Source organism: Geotrypetes seraphini, chromosome 8 (assembly GCF_902459505.1).
Source record: "Geotrypetes seraphini chromosome 8, aGeoSer1.1, whole genome shotgun sequence".
NCBI lineage: Eukaryota > Metazoa > Chordata > Amphibia > Gymnophiona > Dermophiidae > Geotrypetes > Geotrypetes seraphini.
The window spans coordinates 128,348,196-128,365,192 of NC_047091.1; the positions used below are offsets into that span (position 1 = coordinate 128,348,196).

Sequence of the window (16,997 nt, forward strand, 5' to 3'; positions counted from 1 at the left end):
GACGATTGTGGAATAGAGATCGATGCATTACATATGCATTAACCGCATAGAACTTCATGGTCCTGCGGTATATAGACTGTTATTATTATTATTATTATATGCAAGCAAACCCGCTCAGTGAGCGATTGACACATGCACAGAACCCTAACTGCAATGGCAGGGGAAGCAGCCTCCTGTCACTGCTGTTAGGGCTTCTTTTTTTTATGGCACAGATATTGTTCATGTTTTACACTCACACAAATCTGCCCCATTAAAAAAAAAGCCCCTCTGCGCTGATGGCCCTCCCCAATGAACCCCCCCAAACCAGCACTGCAAACACCCCCCCCCCCTCCATGGCAGCAAAAATGGCAGGAGGGATGCCTATTCCCTCCTGCCTGGCCAAATACCCAGTACCATGGCTCCACCCGGTCCTGGACCCCTGTGCCACCAACCCCCCCTCAACCATCCCCTACTCCCCTTCCTCCCGAAGAAAAAAAAGGCAGGAGGGATGCCTACTCCCTCCTGCCACTGGATGCTCCCCCGAACCCCACTCCCCGAACTCCTCCTGTACCTTTCCTAGATGTTGGGAGCTGGAGGGAAGCATGTCCCTTCAGCTCCAAGCCCCACCCATGGAAAATGACAGGCCCTCCCCTCCCCAGTGCACCATGTGATGCATGGGGAGGAGCCTAAGGCCTTGATTGGTTCAGATGTCTAAGCCAATCAGGGCCTTAGGCTCCTCCCTCTATATCCCCTTTGATTCACAGGGAGGGACCTAATGTCTGACATCTGAGCAAATCAGGAGGGGAGGGGCCTTAGGCGTCTGAGCCAATCAGGGCCTTAGGCTCCTCCTCGTGCATCACATGGTGCACAAGGGAGGGGAAGGCCCATCATTTTCCACGGGCGGGGCTTGCAGATAGAGGAATATGCTTCCCTCCTGCTCCCAACATCTAGCAAAGGTAAGGGGGGTTTGGGAATTGGAGGTGGGATTCGAGGGGACCCCTTATGCCTTTCTTGGGGAGAGAGGAAGGGGGGAAAGGGTTTCCATTGTCAGGAGGGAGAGGGAGTGGGCATCCCTCCTGCCTTTTTTTTTTTCAAAAGGATAAGGGATGGTTCGATGTGAGGGGCCTCCATTGGCAGGAGGGAGTGGGCATCCCTCCTGCCAATTTTCTCTCGGGGGGGATTTCTGGTGTTCCATTTGTTGGGGGATCATTGGGGAGGGCCATCATCGGTGGTGGGGGCTTTTTTCATTTGGTTTTTTTTTATGGGACAAATATTTTTTGGGGGGAGGATATTGATTTTTTATGAGACAGATATTGTTTTGGGACAGATATTGGTTTTTTATGGGAAAGATATTTTGCGTGTGTAACACACGCAAAATATCTGTGCCATTGATAAAAAAAAAATCAGACAGACCTGCTGGTAACACAGTTACCAACAGGTCTAGACCACTCATTTTTTTCTGATAGCTAAAACTCTTGGGTTTTTTTGCATAGCTAAGCAATATTAATGCATCAATCGCTTGGCTACTTTGAATGGGGTTTTAGCTAATTTGCATGACCGGATCAGAAAATGGGCGATTGAGGGGAAAAACACACAGTGAGCCATTTTGTGCATCAGGTTAGTAAAAGCGAATGTCGCTAAAGCTGAATATAGTGCATCTAGCCCTTAGCTGGCAAAGTATTTGCAGATTAATTTGAAAAACCTTTCTGCAGTTAAAGGATATGAGGAGGGTGCTGAAAAGTTCTCAGTCCATCCAAGAAGGGAATGACATGACTATGGTTCAATCAATGATCTGAAACAATGACAAAACACAGAATTTTGTTTCCGCAAATTGTCACTTAATGAAATAACTCCTCCTTTTTATAAAAGTGTAGCGCGGTTTGTAGCGCCAGCCGCAACAGTAACAACTGCAATGCTCCTAGGAATTCTATGAGTGTCGGAGCTGTTACCACTGTGACCGGCGCTAAAAACTACGCTACGCTTTTGAAAAAAAAGGAGGGGGGTAAGATAACACTATTTTCAGCTACAGTGGAAAAATCTACTATAATAAAACCATAAGTGCACATGTGCACTTCAAACTTCATGATCCCTGCATCCGTGATCCGTAGCTCTGTGCCAGTAGAACAAGCTTGTGGCGGTTTTCTGGCTCCTGCGCATGCGGAGTTTGAAATGGCGACCATGGACTCAAGGAGGCAGAGAACATACCGGCAACTCCCCCCCTTCCACCCTCACTCACTCTAAGAGGACCACGCAACAGAGAATGGAGAAGGGAGAAGAGGCCGCGGTTTGGGAGCAGGTAGAACACAGGCGACTACCCCTTCCCGCCCTCACTCACTCTATAGAACCACGCAACGGAAACAGCCGCGGTTTGGGAGCAGGTATTAGGGAGCAGTGAAGGGGTGCTGCTAGACAGTGGGGAGGTGACAGGAAGGGAGAAGGGCTGCTGCTGGACAGGGGGAGCAGTGAAGGGGTGCTGCTAGACAGTGGGGAGGTGACAGGAAGGGAAAAGGGCTGCTGCTGGACAGGGGGAACAGTGAAGGGGTGCTGCTAGACAGTGGGGAGGTGAAAGGAAGGGAGAAGGGCTGCTGCTAGACAGGGGGAGCAGTGAAGGGGTGCTGCTAGACAGTGGGGAGGTGAAAGGAAGGGAGAAGGGCTGCTGCTAGACTGGGGGAGCAGTGAAGGGGTGCTGCTGGACAGTGGGGAGGTGAAAGGAAGGGAGAAGGCCTGCTGCTGGACAGGGGGAGCAGTAAAGGGGTGCTGCTGGACAGTGGGGAGGTGAAAGGAAGGGAGAAGGGCTGCTGCTGGACAGGGGGAGCAGTGAAGGGGTGCTGCTAGACAGTGGGGAGGTGAAAGGAAGGGAGAAGGGCTGCTGCTGGTTAGGGGGAGCAGTGAAGGGGTGCTGCTGGACAGGTATTGATGGACAGGGGGAGTAGGGAAGAGGTGCTGCTGGACAGGAGGGAGGTAAAATGAAGGGAGAATTGCTGGTGGTGGTGGACAGCTGAGGAAAGAGAGAGACGGAAAGAAAGACAGAAAGCGGCCAAGGAGAGAGAGAGAAAGAAAGACAGACACACACATCTATTCTAGCACCCGTTAATATAACAGGCTTAAAGAATTTAGGGAGTTGGTTGGGCTGAGAACTTTTCAGCACCCTCTCATAAAGCTCAGGCAGAATCTGTTTCACTTTTCCCTACAAATGTATCGGTATGTATTTATTTAGTTTTCCATACCATTCTCCCAAGGGAGCTCAGAACGGTTTGCGTAATATTCAACAAGATATCGCCGTCTCTCTCCACTAAATATTCGTGGTTAGTGGGTAAAGGTTAGACAGCCATCTCGCACAATAGCTGCAAATATTGAGAGTGACCACCAAGACTGACCGTGAACAGCCACGTTTAGTGGCCAAATCGGGCTGTACAAAGAGCAGGTTTATCTTTGACCACTATAAATTTAACTAGCCAGTGCTGGATATTAACTTAGCCAGCTAAGTTTAGGCTGGCCAAAAATAAACCAGATATTCAAAGCTAGCCATCGGAAACGGCCTGGCATTTAATATCCGCGGTCAGTTAGTTGGCCTGCTTCCCACAATCTGAATATCAGCCTATGTGCATAATGTGTAATATATAAATTTGGGTTCCTAAGTCAGAATTGAGTTTTTAATGGCTGTATTGAAAGACTGCATTTAAGAGTTACTTTGGGACTGATATTCAAAGCAGTTTAACTGGCCAGAGTGTGTGGTGCAGTGGTTAGAGCTACAACCTCAGCACCCTGAGATGGTGGGTTCAAATCCCACACTGCTCCTTGTGACCCTGGTAAAGTCACTTAATCCCCGTTGCCCCAGGTACATTAGATAGAGTGGGAGCCCACCGGGACAGTTAGAGGAAAATGTTTGAGTACCTGAATAATTTATAATCCACATAGAATTGTAGGATATGCAGAATATAAATTATTAAATAAATAAGAAATGGCTCACAGCCAGTTAAATTGCTTATTTAAGACTAACCACTAATTCTCAGCAGCACTTAACCAGTTAGTGCCACTGAAAAATAACCAGTGAGAGCCAAAATGAAAACTGGCTATTTTGGGGATGTTCCAGGGCGGAGTCAGCACTTAACCAGCGAGGATAACTACATAAAAGTCAGTCTTTTCTTTATGTAAATGCTGAATATCAGACTTAATCAGATATGGATTAGCTGACTTCGCTTAAACGGGATATTCAGTGCTGAACCCTGAATAGGGCTGGCATTGAACATCTGGGTTTAACCAGCTGAACTTTGTTTTAACATAGGGCCTGATATTTAAAACCTTTATGCTGTTGACAATTACGTTTATTAAATTGGCCTCTTTGAAAATTTACTAACTCTTACATTTAGGAACATAAAAAGTGGATGGTAACAGGAGAGGCTTTAGGGTAGGGAAAAGAAGAGTTTAGCACAGATTTTCAGGACTAGGCTGATAAATCTAGGTAAACAAATGGCAGGCCTAAATTTATAAGTATAACCTTTAAGCTCCTAAATTAAATTAAAATTTCAGCTGAGTAGTTATTATGCTCGTTAGTTTGACTGGAAATAAGAGACAATTTTAGAAGCTCAGCATTCTTTGAATGTTGCACCCATAGAATTTAACTTTTATTCTGATTGGTTAAGTGTAAAGAAGGAATTTGTATTGTGGAAGATTTTCCTTCACTGTGAGAGCAACTCTTAGCTAACAGGATCTGGTGGAGAAGCTCTCTCTATAAGACTTCACAGACAGCAGCTCTCAATTATGCCTGCAGCTTCTATTAGTTGCCCCTTAGAGACCCCTTCCCCCCCAAAAAAAAAGTTTCAATACAATGTTTTAACAATAAAACTGAAGATTATTTTTAGTGCCATTTACTCAGGTAATTTTATTTGAGCTGAGCTAAATTTGCTTTTCTGACAATCATCCTAAGGTTTGTATGGAATTCACAGCTTGTTAATTTTAGTTGCATTAAAAACAAGGTCCCCAGAGAAGGAGCGGTTTTAGGTGGTCACGAATTTTTCAAATCACTGTCTCTACCATTCTCTTTCCTGCACCAAGAGTAAAAGGAAGCATAAAACCTAAAGGCACTTTTATCACTAGATATACACAGAAAACAAAAAAAAGAACCTCAATAATGTGCCCATTACTCTTTGAAGATTGCCTGCCAGATACAAAGGTACAGAACTCCCTGCACACTTTTTACCCAGCCAGGCAACTTAAAAGTGCATTCTTTATTAACAGGATTGTTGCAAAAGTAACCAAACTTGGCAAAACAGAAAAAAATCAAACCAAAATCTGTAAAAATGATGGGAAAAGATTTGTTTTCTATTCAGTTCAGTCTGAGACCAAAAAGACAAAAGTACTGAGGCCTTTCACTCTGCCAGACAAGTTCTTGCCTGCAAATTAAAAATGTCCTTCAGAGTTAGTTGTTTCCAGGGAAACCTTCTGGGCATGGCAGGGATTAACAGCAGGTAGTCTGGGGACACTTGCAGCAGCCAAGTGCTAAATCTGACTGACAGCCATTTCAATTGGACTTTTCCCTCCTTTCATTGATTCTTGGGTTCTCTGAAGCATTTCCCTCCTGACTGAGCCCCTACTATGTCTCTCTCTCTTCTGGCCTATTCTTGTGCTCTTTTCTTTGCTGGGGCCGCTTCACCATGCCAACGCCAATTTAGACCTGAACAAAAGAGCCTGCCGCTGACTGCTTTTCTTGGTTCCCGCTGTCATGGCAACCCTGGCCCCAGGGGCAGGACGCCTCCAATCCCAGCCACTGCATCAGATTAGTGTGAGCTCTAATGCCCCTCTTAACTGCTAAGCACAAAGACATCCTGCTACACTGAATCCCGTTTTCCCAAGGCTGCTGCTAAATCCAAAAACTTGAGGTGTTAAACATACTGGAAATTTTTATGGCAATTATACATCACTTTGAACAGCCTTGAAGTGAAGATCAGAAAAGAAGTTTATAAGTTTCTGAAAAAGTGCTGCCCAACGTTATCCAAACTAAGTACTCAACACATGATCTCCTATCAACACATAGCTTCCCTGTTGACTCTACACATCTCACATGCCCCTAATACATGCCCCAGCAACTACCCTTCACATCTCACCTCCCCCTTACAATAAATGTTCCCAGAGTCTACCATATGTGTGTAATTTCTCCTACCCGCTATTGTCCCCGTGTCTTCCCTAATCACATGTCCTATCAGTGCTTGCCCCCTCTCCCCCCCCCCCCCCACCGTCTCTCTTCCTCCTTCTGAATATCAGCCCTGAAAATGTAATCCCAGCACATTTCCCTATTAATACACAAATATGCATCTTCTTTTCCTAGGTGAAGAAACTAGATTTGGTTTTATGTTAAATTATTTATGTGTTTAGTTGGTTTTGATTTGAAATACTGTACAAAGCAGCGTACATAAAATTAATACAAAAATAACAATAAAAGCATAAAGACACAAAAATAAACACTAACACACAATAAAAATAAATCAACAACCATATGACATCCAGTAAGAGGGCTCACCTAATGATGAGAGAAACCTTATAAAAACAACCAGAACTTGATCCCAAAGACTAGACAGGAATGCAATATTAAGGATAGCCTATGGCTATTTCATAACAGGATCAACACAACTAAAAGCAGTCTTGCTAGTGGACATTATGTCTAGACCAGGGGTTCTTAACCTGGGGTCCCTGGATGGGTTTCAGGGGGTCTGTGAGGGTCAGATAAAAATTAACATTTATATTCATAACTGTACTGTTGATTTTTCTCACGTAAATTTTCACACGTGATTTTGCTCGCATGTTACGTCTCTCGCCGTTGTCAAAATGAACAGTTGAAATAGATTGGATGTCAAAGATGATATGCATATCACCTTGTCGAAGACCACGCCACAGTTTCATATTCTTATTCAAGGCACACAATAACAACCTTCTTATTGAAATAAAATAGATAACGAGAGTAGATGTGCTAGTAGTAGTAGTAGATCTGTTTTAATTTGCACAAGATGATTGTATTTCATAATTATGAGTGGCCATTACTTTTTGCATAAAAAAGGAGTGGGTTTTTTTTTTTAGATTGTTCACTTTAAAGTTTAATAATACTTTGGGGTCCTTTTATCAAGCCGCGCTAGCGGGGTTAGCGCATCGGACATTTCATCACGAGCTAACCCCCGCGGCCAGCTAAAAAACTAACACCTGCTCAATGCAGGTGTTAGCGGCAAGCGCGGCAGGCGGTTTAACGCGCGATATTACGCGCGTTAAACCCCTACCACAGTTGATAAAAGGACCCATTTGTGTATGTCATATATGTATGAGACAATCAAATCTCGATAAATAAAGTATATTTAGCGCAATATATTCATTGCATGCAAAGTTGATATTTATGTGATTATTTCTGGAGAAGGAGGTCTGTAACTTTCACCAATTCTTAAAGGGGTCCATGACTCAAAAAAGGTAAAGAATCACTGGTCTAGACCAGTGGTTCCCAACCGTGTCCTGGAGGACCACCAGGCCAGTCAGGTTTTCAGGATAGCCCTAATGAATATGCATGGACCAGATTTGCATGCCTGGCACCTCCATTATATGCAGATCTCTCTCATGCATATTCATTACGGTTATCCCAAAAGCCCAACTGGCTGGTGGCCCTCCAGGACAGAGTTAGGAACCACTGGTCAGGACGATGATACTGAAGGTAGGGCAAAAATACCTCCTGGTATAAGCTAATAACAAATTATACAGGGAGCTTGGACACATGTGGCAGCAATATTTAATGGTCATAATATGAATTTTAAAAAGGTTTGTGCCATTCACCTAGAAGCCAATGACTTCTAGTACAGGACTGCTATGTTGAGTTATCTTCATCCAGAAACCAATCTTGCCATAGTATTTTGGAGAAGTTGTGTCTGGTATTACCGTCATCGAGTCCCTGATACAACAAAGAAGGGCAAGGGAAGGAATTTTAGGATTTAGCTCATGCCTTTTTCAGTTGTAGCTCAAGATGAATTACATTCAGAAGCAGTCGATATTTTCCTGTCCCCAGAGAGCTTCTGTACTTGGGGTAATGGAGGGTCAAGTGATTTGTCCAAGATCAGAAGAAGCAGCAGTGGGATTTGAACATGGCTTCTCTGGTTCTCAGCCCACTGCTCTAACCATTAAACTACCCCTGACTTGGTGGAATAGCCTAAATGGCTAGTGATTACGGCATGCACAATTGTTCTCAAATCATCAGATGAAACTTTTTTACAGAAAGGGAGGTAGATGCGTGGAACAGTCTCACAGAATAGGTGGTGGAGGCGGAGATTGTATCTGAATTCAAGAGAGCTTGGGATAGGCATGGGGGATTTCATAGAGAGAGGACGAGATAATGGTTACTGTAGATGGCCTTTATCTGCCATCATGTTTCTATGTTTCTATACAGGCAGTCCCCGAGTTACAGACGTCTGACTTAAGTACGATTTGTGGCTTCATTTGATTTCACTGAGCAGTATTTCCAGTGGCATAGACTCCTGCACTTCTCCTGCAGCACATTCAGGAATGATGCATGGCCACATTAAGAACAGTGTGTGGTTGTACATGCTGTACCTTAGAGGGAACACTGGCTAGAGCAGAGATAAGCAGCGAGAATCTTAAAATCTACAAGTTCTGAGTTACATACAAATCCAACTTAAGAACAGTTTTAAAAACATAACTCGTTCTTAATCCAGGAACTGCCTGTATTAAGGCTTCAGCTATCTAATTTAGTATAAGCAGAAGAATGAAGCCTTAGTGGATTTTCACTATTCTTCACAGCTGCTTTGCTCTAGTCAGTGATATGTTAGAATTTCCTTCAATTAAGATAACAAGGCAAACATCTATCCAGTCTAGGGTATTTTCTATTACTGTCTCATAGTTTAACTGATCTGATGGATTTCCATAAGATTCTGGAAACAAACCTATTCCAGCTAGTTTTTCTGGGAAAACCTTAATGTTGGTTACTTTGGCTTTACAAAAATTGTGTTTATGACGTAGCTTACTATTAAACACATTAGAATAGCATTTAAGGCTGGCCTTTCCGGTGTTTGGGCTGAAGGAGGTGTGAGGCATCTATATTTGTGAGGGGGAGGTGTGTGGTTGAGGGGGGGGGGGATTTTGGGATGGGGAGGAGGGGATTTAGTGGGGGGAAATATGGTGAGACGGTGGGTTGGAGGGGGGCATATATAATGTGTTGGTCCGTTGTAGAATGGGGGCTTACCAGTTCTTCAAAGTTGTTATACACTTCTCCCTCCGTATTTGCGGTTTCAGCAATCGCTGTTTCGATTATTCACGGTTTTTAGCTCTGCTGGCTCCACCCCCTCCCCCCAAATTACATCAGCTTGCATAGAGAAATAGCGGATTCCAAGCGTTTACAAAAAAAACAAAACGATGATTCCCAGCACTTTCTTCACCATGTTTTGCCTCTCCTTCAGGAACAGGCCAGGTTTCCCCACCATGTTATTCGCGTTTTCACCATATCCACGATGGTTTTTAATAGAAAACAGTGAATAACATATGAAAAAGTTATTCACGGTTTTTCTGTATTCGCAGGTCTGTTAATCCCCTATTACAGTGAATACGGAGGGAGAAGTATAATTGTTTCTGATTGGAGGAGATGAGGAGGGGATGGGGGAAGGGATAATGTCATATCCATATGAAGACACAGTTGCTATATTGTGAAATCTTTATTGTCGATACTTTGTATTGTCTTCAATAAAATTGTTTGAACATAAGAATTGTGTATATATACTTTAATTGTTATACAGAGTGGGCCAAAAGTAGGTATACAGTATTTATTATTTCTTTTTATTTTATAGGTGTCAGTAGTAACATTCATGTGAAGTTTTTCTATCAGTTACATTATATACTTGATTATAGTTCAATACTGTATTATGCCTATTCAATACCTGTAAAATACAAAGATTTAATGAATAAATTCTGTATACCTACAGTTGGCCTACCCTGTATATTGTTTCATTAATTTACTTGTTAGTTTTATATTGATTTTCCTGTTTTTGATTGTACTCCAAAAAACAAAAGGAACTGACCCCAAAATATCCACAAAGAAGAAAATCCAAAGAAAACCAGTGTCTCACTTCCGGCTCACCACACAATTGTTTCCCACGTATTCACCTTTATAGGACCCCCAGGGGCCCCTGAAGAAGACTTTTTGTCGAAACGCAGACCGTGTTGGGTCCTGTATCCCTGGCGGACTAGGTCCTTTAGGGCTTTTGTGTGGATGATTCATTTTTATGTGGATGAAATTATTTTATGTGGATGATTTCAGTGTACCTTTGGAACTTTGACACTTTCAAATAAAGTCCATTTGGGAACATCGTCACTCCACAGAGTTTTTTTGGTTTTCTCTTTGATTGTACTCCAGTCAGTGTTGATGAAAGATTGGCTAGTTATAAGAGAATAACGGAAATGAAGGCTCCTTTTACTGTCTTAATTTATCCTCACATAGGTATCCAAACATGGACCATTCCACATAATTTGAAAGAATAACATTTTCCTTCACCCAGACTAAATTTTAGCAGTTCCTACCTTTCCAAATTGTTCAAAGTATTGCTTCACATCTTCCATGGTTGTGTTTACAGACAAACCCCCCACAAATATCTTCTTTGTCCTTGTCACCATCTGAAATCAAAAAAATTATAAAAGTTGAGAATGAACAAAAAACTGGAGTCTGGAATGTATTCATTCTCTTAGCAGGATGCTTTTCTGTCATCAAAACCCAACACTTCAATTTACATATTTTTGCTCTAGTGATGCTAGAATTCAATGTCCATTTCTATATATTTGAGTACCTACAGTGATTCACTTGCTCCAGGTCAAAGACTTTGGCAGGGGCAGATGCAATGGAAAATTCATTCTGCTAAACAGTTCCTCATCTGTATTCCTAAGGATAACATGTTCTAGATTACAAATGATCACATCATCTGCAACAAGTCCATTCTGAGGAAAGAGCTTGCCTCGGTACTACTGCACCATCTATTACTGAATTCCTTTGTGCAATTAACCTCCTCACTTCCATGTGTTTCTCAGCTGAATAACATTGGCTACTGAAAGATTTTAAAAAAGCCACAAAGGGACAAGAAAAACCCCTATGTTCACAAGAATCAAGTACACAGAGTAGGGATGAGGGAATATTCTTCCATAAAACTAGACTGGAGCCCAAGTTTAAAAAAAAAATCCAAAACCAGTCATAACATTTATTGGAAAAAATTAAGGACAGAAACAAAGACCCGACTTGGAGCCATGTTTCAGCAGAAGGCTGCCTGTCTCAGGAGTCATAAGTCATAATATATGAACTGTTAACAGGAGGAATCCAATAGCCATTCACAGGTTCAAACAGTGAAATACTGCTGCACTGTAACTTTCTGTATGTCGAATTAGGTATACACTTCTCCCTCTGTATTCGCGGGGGATGCAGGCGGACCACAGGCGCGAATAACTTTTTATATGTTATCCGCGGTTTGTAGAAAACATCGTCATTTTTATTATTGAAACCGCAAATAACTTGGAGCAGGCAAGCAGTGATTTCAGGGCTTGGAGCAGGCTAGCAGCGATTACCAGCGATTCAAAGAGAATTTAGGGCAAATAGCAGGCAAGGAGCGATTACCAACGATACAAAGAGAATTTAGGGCTAATAGCAGGCAAGCAGCGATTCCCAGCGATTTTCTACATGCATGCTGGGAAGAAGCCTTTCTCTCTATGGATGCTGGGAAGCAGCATTTTTCTCAGTGCACACTGGGAAGCAGGGAGGCAGCGATTTTGTGGGAGAAAGCATGGAAGCAGTGATTTTCAGAGTGAATGGTAAGTGATAAACTTTTTTATCAGTACAGTAAAAGGAAAAAGAACTTGAATGATGATGATGTAATTTGGGGGGGTGGAGTCAGCAGCCGAAAAATCGTGAATAAGCGAATCCGCAGATACGGAAACTGCGGTAGGCACCTATCATCAATTAATTTTAATTTAAGCCAATTATAAGGTGTTAATTGCTTGTTAGATGTCTTTTATAGAACCTGGGACAAACTGCTTGCAGAAAACTGCTAAGACAGTCATTAAATACCACAGCGGCATTTTGCTGATCAAGTGTGGGACACATGAATGGTTATTAGATTCCTACTGTTAACAGCTCAGGTACTATGGGCTAGATTCACAAAGCAAACCGATTGGTTTGCGACCCTGGCCCGATTCACTTACCTGTCTTCCGAGCATCCTCTGATCCGCGCATGCAAATGAGGGCAACGGCGTGCAAAGTAGGCAGGGACGCAATTCGCTAAACAAAACCCTGCAACACCGACTGGGCTGGCCAATCAAAAAAAAATAAGTGACTGCTGAGGACCAGTCGCTGAAGCCCTTTCCGAATGCCCTGCCTTCTGCGGCCCTGCTCTCTCTGCTCTGTCAGCCCCGATCTCCTGCTGCCCCAAACGCACCTGCCTGCCTGCCCTGAACATGCCTGCCTTCCAGACCCAAACCCGAACACCCTGCCTGCCTGCCCCGACTCTCCCACCCTTCCCCACATTGCAAGCCTGTGGTTTTAACCCACAGACTTAAGCGGATTAAAACCACGGGCTCAAAAAAGTTCCTCGATTAGTCAGATTTAAAAGTGAAGAAGAAAAAAAAACCCAAAACTCCAACGGCCCGGAGGTCCAGTGCATGCTTAGACCATCTACAGATGGTCTGCACATGCGTGGGGATCGCTATAGAGCGATCCGTACCTGCAGATGGGGGCATTCCTCTGATCACTCTCATCTGCATGTTGGAGTTTGCTGAATTCGTTGGACCTACCCGGATCACTATGACTTTTGAAGCTGTGCCAAAACATGGCTCTGTGTTGAGTCTTTGTTTCTGTCCTTAATTTTTTCCAATGTACTAAGACTTTTTTTTCACTTTGGACTCCAGTCTAGTTCTATGGAAGACCATTATCTCATCCCTACTCTCAGTGGCGTAGGAAGGGGGTGGGTGGTCAACCCCAGCTGCCATCTTGGTAGGAGCATCAGCACCCATCCTCCTCTTTGCCCTCCCCGCTCCTTCCCACTCCTCCCCCGCCACGCGCTTGCTTTCACTTCCCCCTTCCCCACAGCACCTCTAGCTCTTCGCTGATGTGAGCAGCAACTCCAACCTGCTTCTTGTGCCAGCGTCGGCTCTCCCTCTGACATCACTTACGGGTCCCGCACCTAGGAAGTGGCATTAGAGCAGGGATCTCAAAGTCCCTCCTTGAGGGGCACAATCCAATCGGGTTTTCAGGATTTCCCCAATGAATATGCATTGAAAGCAGTGCGTGCATATAGATCTCATGCATATTCATTGGGGAAATCCTGAAAACCCGACTGGATTGCGGCCCTCGAGGAGGGACTTTGAGACCCCTGCATTAGAGGGAGAGCCAAAGCCAATGTGGGCAGCAAGTTAGTGGTGATGCTGCTCGCGCCGGGAAAGTTAAAAGGTACGGGGAAGGGGCTTGCGTATGGCAGGAGGGGGGCAGGGAAAGAGGGGGGCACCACCATCCTAGGTGTCTCTCACCCTCGCTATGCCACTGCCTACTCTGTGTATTTGACACTAGCTACTAACATATAGTCTTTGCTTTCTTCTGTTTATACTTTGTCCTCCTAGAGCAGGGGTGTCAAAGTCCCTCCTCGTAATCCAGTCGGGTTTTCAGGATTTCCCCAGTGAATATGCATGAGATCTATTTTCATGCACTGCTTTCATTGCATGCTAATAGATCTCATGCATATTCATTGGGGAAATCCTGAAAACCCGACTGGATTGCAGCCCTCGAGGAAGGACTTTGACACCCCTGTCCTAGAGTGTCACATCATTCTTTGTCTTTTCATCTGTTCAGCACTCTTATCTTTCCCTTTTCTTTCATGTTAACTGTTCCAGTAACATTCCTCTGCTGGAGTTTTTTGGGGGGAGAAGGGGTCTGTAGCTAGCAAATATACTATTTTCTTTCCCAGGACTGGCAAAGGGTATCTGACACCCTAGGTGAGCCTTCAGCCATGTGCCTCCCCCTACTAAGGAGTGGCTCAAGGCCCTTCCCCACCATGTCCAGCCATATCTCCTTTCCTTCCTTAGCCCTTTAGTTTAGCATCTCTCCTTCCCCACTTCCCCTCTCTCGAGGTATCCAGTATCTCTCCTCCTCTCTCCAAGTTGTTTAGCATCTACCATTCTTTCCCCCACCCTCCAAGATGTTCAGCACCTCCTCCTCCCTCCCTTATGACCCTCCCAGAAGGTATTCAGTAGCTTCCCTCCCCTACTCCTTAAGGGAAATGGGTAGTCAGTGTGGTATGTTAGTCAGAATATGTAAAGTTTCAAGTTTATTAAGATTTTATATACTGCCTATCAAGGTTATCTAAGCGGTTTTACAGTCAGGCTCAAGCATTTTCCCTATCTGTCCTGGTGAGCTCACAATCTATCTAACGTACCTGGGGCTCTGGAGGATTAAGTGACTTGCCCAGGGTCACAAGGAGCAGCGCGGGGTTTGAACCCACAACCCCAGGGTGCTGAGGCTGTAGCTTCAACCACCGCACCACACACTCATCGTGGCCAATGAAGGGCCTTGAGCATTCATATATACACAAGACTTGCCAGGTCCTGCCCCCTCTGAAACAGGAAGTTTGAAGGGGGTGGACACCAGTTGTCTTTAATCATGCATGGATGCTCAAGATCAAATTGGCTGGGAAATTTTGTCAATCTTATACTTTTAAGTTAACGGAGATCTGGAATGGAATTTCTTGTTCTATTAGAATGATAGGCCATTTTCAATTGTTTACCCATAAGACCCAGTAATCGTTAAGCACCGCAGGGCCCATTTTTGCGTTAGGTCAGGCTAAACTATATTACCCACCCTTTTTCTTATCTCTATGTACAGTCTGGCCTTCTGATTTATGTTAACTGAGTCAAGCTCCATTTGGAGATGACCCGGTATATAAACCAAAGATTAGATTAGATCTTGCGCTGGCCATGAGGAATCTTCTGTAGACTTGCTGACTGCCACCCCCCAAACTGTGCCACCCTAGTTAGACGCCTAGTTCACCTAATGATCAAATCAGCTCTGTCATTTCCACATATTTCAGCTGCTATGTTATCAAAAAGACAAATTCTCATTGAGTTATAAGAGTCACTAGCTTTAAAGCTGCAAGACGTAAATTTAAAAATAACATCAAGAAATACTTGTTCACAGAAAGAATGGTGGATGCCTGAAATGTCCAACCAGTGGAAGGGGTGGGGTCAAAAACAGTGACAATTCAAACAGTGTGGGATAAGTGCAAAGGATCCCTACATAACAAACAGGCGAAATCAAAGCAAAACTTAAAATGACTTTCACACTTCAAGACCCATGTATACAGCCCTAAACAAAGACACAGAGTAGAAGATACAACCTTAAACAAAAGCATAGAGGGGGTAACTTGCACACTCAGAATAGATACAGCTCTGGCCACTTTACTGGGCAGACTAGAAAGACCTTTATCTGGAGTATGTTATAAGATGCTGAAAATCACATACTTTGGGCTGTGCTCGCCGAGGAAAAGCCACTTTTGGATCAATCTGCAAGAAAAGACACACAGTTAAGAAATCACTGGTAGATTATAAATTGTACCTGGCCCTTGAAGACTTTCTTTGCAGGTACATTATCACCTTTCCATTATCCAAGTACTGGTACTGAGACAGAGTCAGCAGAACACAATACTGAAGGAAGCATTAGCCAGACCCAGGATCCACATTCAGCCTAGATACCTTGAGATATCTTAGAACAGTGTTTCTCAACCTGTGTTTCTCAACCTGTGGTACGCGTATCCTAAAGGGTGTGCGGACCGCATGTTGGGGGTACGCGAGCTGACCGCCGATTCCTCCCTGCCACCCCCGCCATCGTCATACGCCAACTCCATTTAATTATACCCCGCTGCTGCCGCAACTCCGGAAAGTCAGCTGTGTGCTGTAGCTCAGTGTTTCTCAGCTCGGTCCTGGAGTACCCCCTTGCCAGTCAGGTGTTCAGGATATCCACATTGAATTTGCATAAACGTGATTTGCATACACTGCCTCCATTATAAGTAAATGCCTTTCATGCATATTCATTGTGGATATCTTGAAAACCTGACTGGCAAGGGGGTAATCCAGGACCGAACTGAGAAACACTGCTGTAGCTTAAAGTCTACGATAGGATTCAGCTGAAGATCCTACCTTGGCCTTGGCGCTGGCCCAGTCCCGGCAAAGCATGCAAATAGCATAACATCTAGTTTTGTATCTGGCCTTACAGTAGAACACTGAAGGTGCAGAACAACAGAATGCAAAGCAATAAAAGTAGGGATAATAATTGAATATCAGATATAATACAATAAAAATCCTAACTGCACTTATTTGATTTATTATTTATAATCCTCTATTAAAAAATTCAGTCAAAGCAGCATACAACGGTTATTGTAAATTCTTTTTTTTTTTTTAACTGATAGCATTGCTCATTAGTGTTATAATACTTATGTTACAATCATGTAGCCTTTATCTGCCGTTTAGGTGGTTTTAGCTATTTTAATCACACACCACTGGATTCTGGATAGGCTGCCCCAAGTTAGGCATGCAGATTTGGTCACAGTTCTGTGTGTATGCTAATTGGGCACTATCAATCAATAATTGGTGTTATGAAGCACTTGATTGAAAGTAATTAGGACTTACACGCTGATGTGTCCTACGCCCTATTCTATAACATGTGTACTTAAATTTCATAGTGTGCAACTCCAAAGGTGGTGTAGTCGTGGGAGGGGCACAGACAAACAGGTAGGGGCATTCCCAGATATTAGCCACGATGTTATAGAATACCTGCATTTGGGCACCTAACTGCCATCAGGTGGGCACAAGCATTTAACCAGCCTTTGGCAGGCATAAGTGCCCGTGCCCAAAGTTAGGCATGAAGGGGCCAGATTTTTTAAACAGCGCCGTTGTCGTCGGACGCCTAAAAAACGGCCGTCAATCATGTGTCCATCGCGCAACAGTGTCGTTTCTAGAATCGC

The 16,997-nt window shown here is 43.8% G+C and overlaps 1 protein-coding gene across 2 annotated transcripts in view; it reads right to left on the bottom strand.

Moving 5' to 3' along the window:
- Positions 1 to 16,997, bottom strand: part of MSI1 (musashi RNA binding protein 1) — a 99,308-nt gene that overhangs the window by 65,887 nt on the left and 16,424 nt on the right. For both annotated transcript variants that reach the window (XM_033956165.1, XM_033956164.1), the window contains exons 5-6: positions 15,499 to 15,540; positions 10,534 to 10,626 (exon numbers count right to left, since the gene is read on the bottom strand). In XM_033956165.1, coding sequence (XP_033812056.1) covers positions 10,534 to 10,626; positions 15,499 to 15,540 — 135 coding nt within the window. The remainder of the gene's footprint in view (positions 1 to 10,533; positions 10,627 to 15,498; positions 15,541 to 16,997) is intronic.